Source organism: Arachis ipaensis, chromosome B05, assembly GCF_000816755.2.
Source record: "Arachis ipaensis cultivar K30076 chromosome B05, Araip1.1, whole genome shotgun sequence".
Classification (NCBI taxonomy): domain Eukaryota; kingdom Viridiplantae; phylum Streptophyta; class Magnoliopsida; order Fabales; family Fabaceae; genus Arachis; species Arachis ipaensis.
This window is the reverse complement of record NC_029789.2, coordinates 903,589-904,572: the sequence shown is the minus strand read 5'-3', so window position 1 is coordinate 904,572 and position 984 is coordinate 903,589. Positions and strand designations below refer to the sequence as shown.

The 984-nt window shown below is 38.0% G+C and overlaps 1 protein-coding gene across 2 annotated transcripts in view; it reads right to left on the bottom strand.

The window, feature by feature from the left end:
* The window catches only part of LOC107642317, a 3,117-nt gene continuing 2,275 nt past the window's right edge, over positions 143-984 (bottom strand). The window contains exon 2 of one of the 2 annotated variants that reach the window (XM_016345627.2): positions 143-937. In XM_016345627.2, the coding sequence (XP_016201113.1) occupies positions 372-917 (546 nt within the window). In that variant the 5' untranslated portion in view covers positions 918-937 and the 3' untranslated portion in view covers positions 143-371. Of the gene's footprint in view, positions 941-984 lie in introns of both variants that reach the window. The other variant, XM_016345628.2, reaches the window with a different exon arrangement.

Below are 984 nucleotides of genomic sequence, written 5' to 3'. Positions count from 1 at the left end.
AACCCTATACACTCCTCTCTCTAGTCCTTCCGTGATTACACTAATCTCTTCCAAAAAGAAATTAGGTAACAGAGGTCCATGTAATTTACCACAAATAAAAGGGAGTCATGATTTTTTTTTTTCCAAATCTCAAATCTCAAAGAAAGTCAATCTAGTTTGCTCTTGAAATTACAGTACAAGAACCTCCATATTAGTTGAATATAAGAAGAGAGTTCCATCCATGATGGCTAGTTGCTTATAACATCATAACCTGCCAAAATGTAACAGGCTATCCAGCATTCTTTACATTATACAATATTGTATTATACAACAGAAAAATTCAACAGGGAAAACTGATAAATTCTTTCTGGTAAAGAAGAATTAAAAATACACTAACTTTTCTTTCTTCTAGCTTCTGCTTTCCAATCTCTTCTACCCAGCAAGCCTCTATTAGGAGTTTCATTATTGACAACAACAGAAGATCCAAACTGAACTTCCCTCTCTAGCATGGATTCTGTCTTATTCCCAACAGCTAAACATGCAACCTCAGGAACACTAGTTAATGTTGAAGAATGATCAATTGATCCATTTGTATCTTGGTGCTTCAGAAGATGAACCCGCCGTGCATCCTTTTTCCAATCCCGTTTGCAATATATGCGGGTCATGAAGTTGTTGTGGTTCTCATTTGGTTGAGTCACAAAGCTGTTGTGATTCCCATTTGGTTGTAGCTCTACTTGCACTGCTGGAGTCTCTTGTACAACAAAAGGCTTCTTGGTTTCGGCTTCTAGACGCTTGCGAGCCCTGTATCTTCGTTGCCTCTCTCGATTTTTCAGACGTTGAGTCATTAAGTCGCTACGCCCTCTAGAGCGTGCTCTTTGCTCAATGGACTTCATTATGGAATTATCTTGTTTTCCAGAGACACTTTGCATGTTTTCCATTTTCAGTGTAGAGATAGCATCTGCTGTAATCAAGATAAAAAATGATAGGATCAGCAAATCGTTTCCA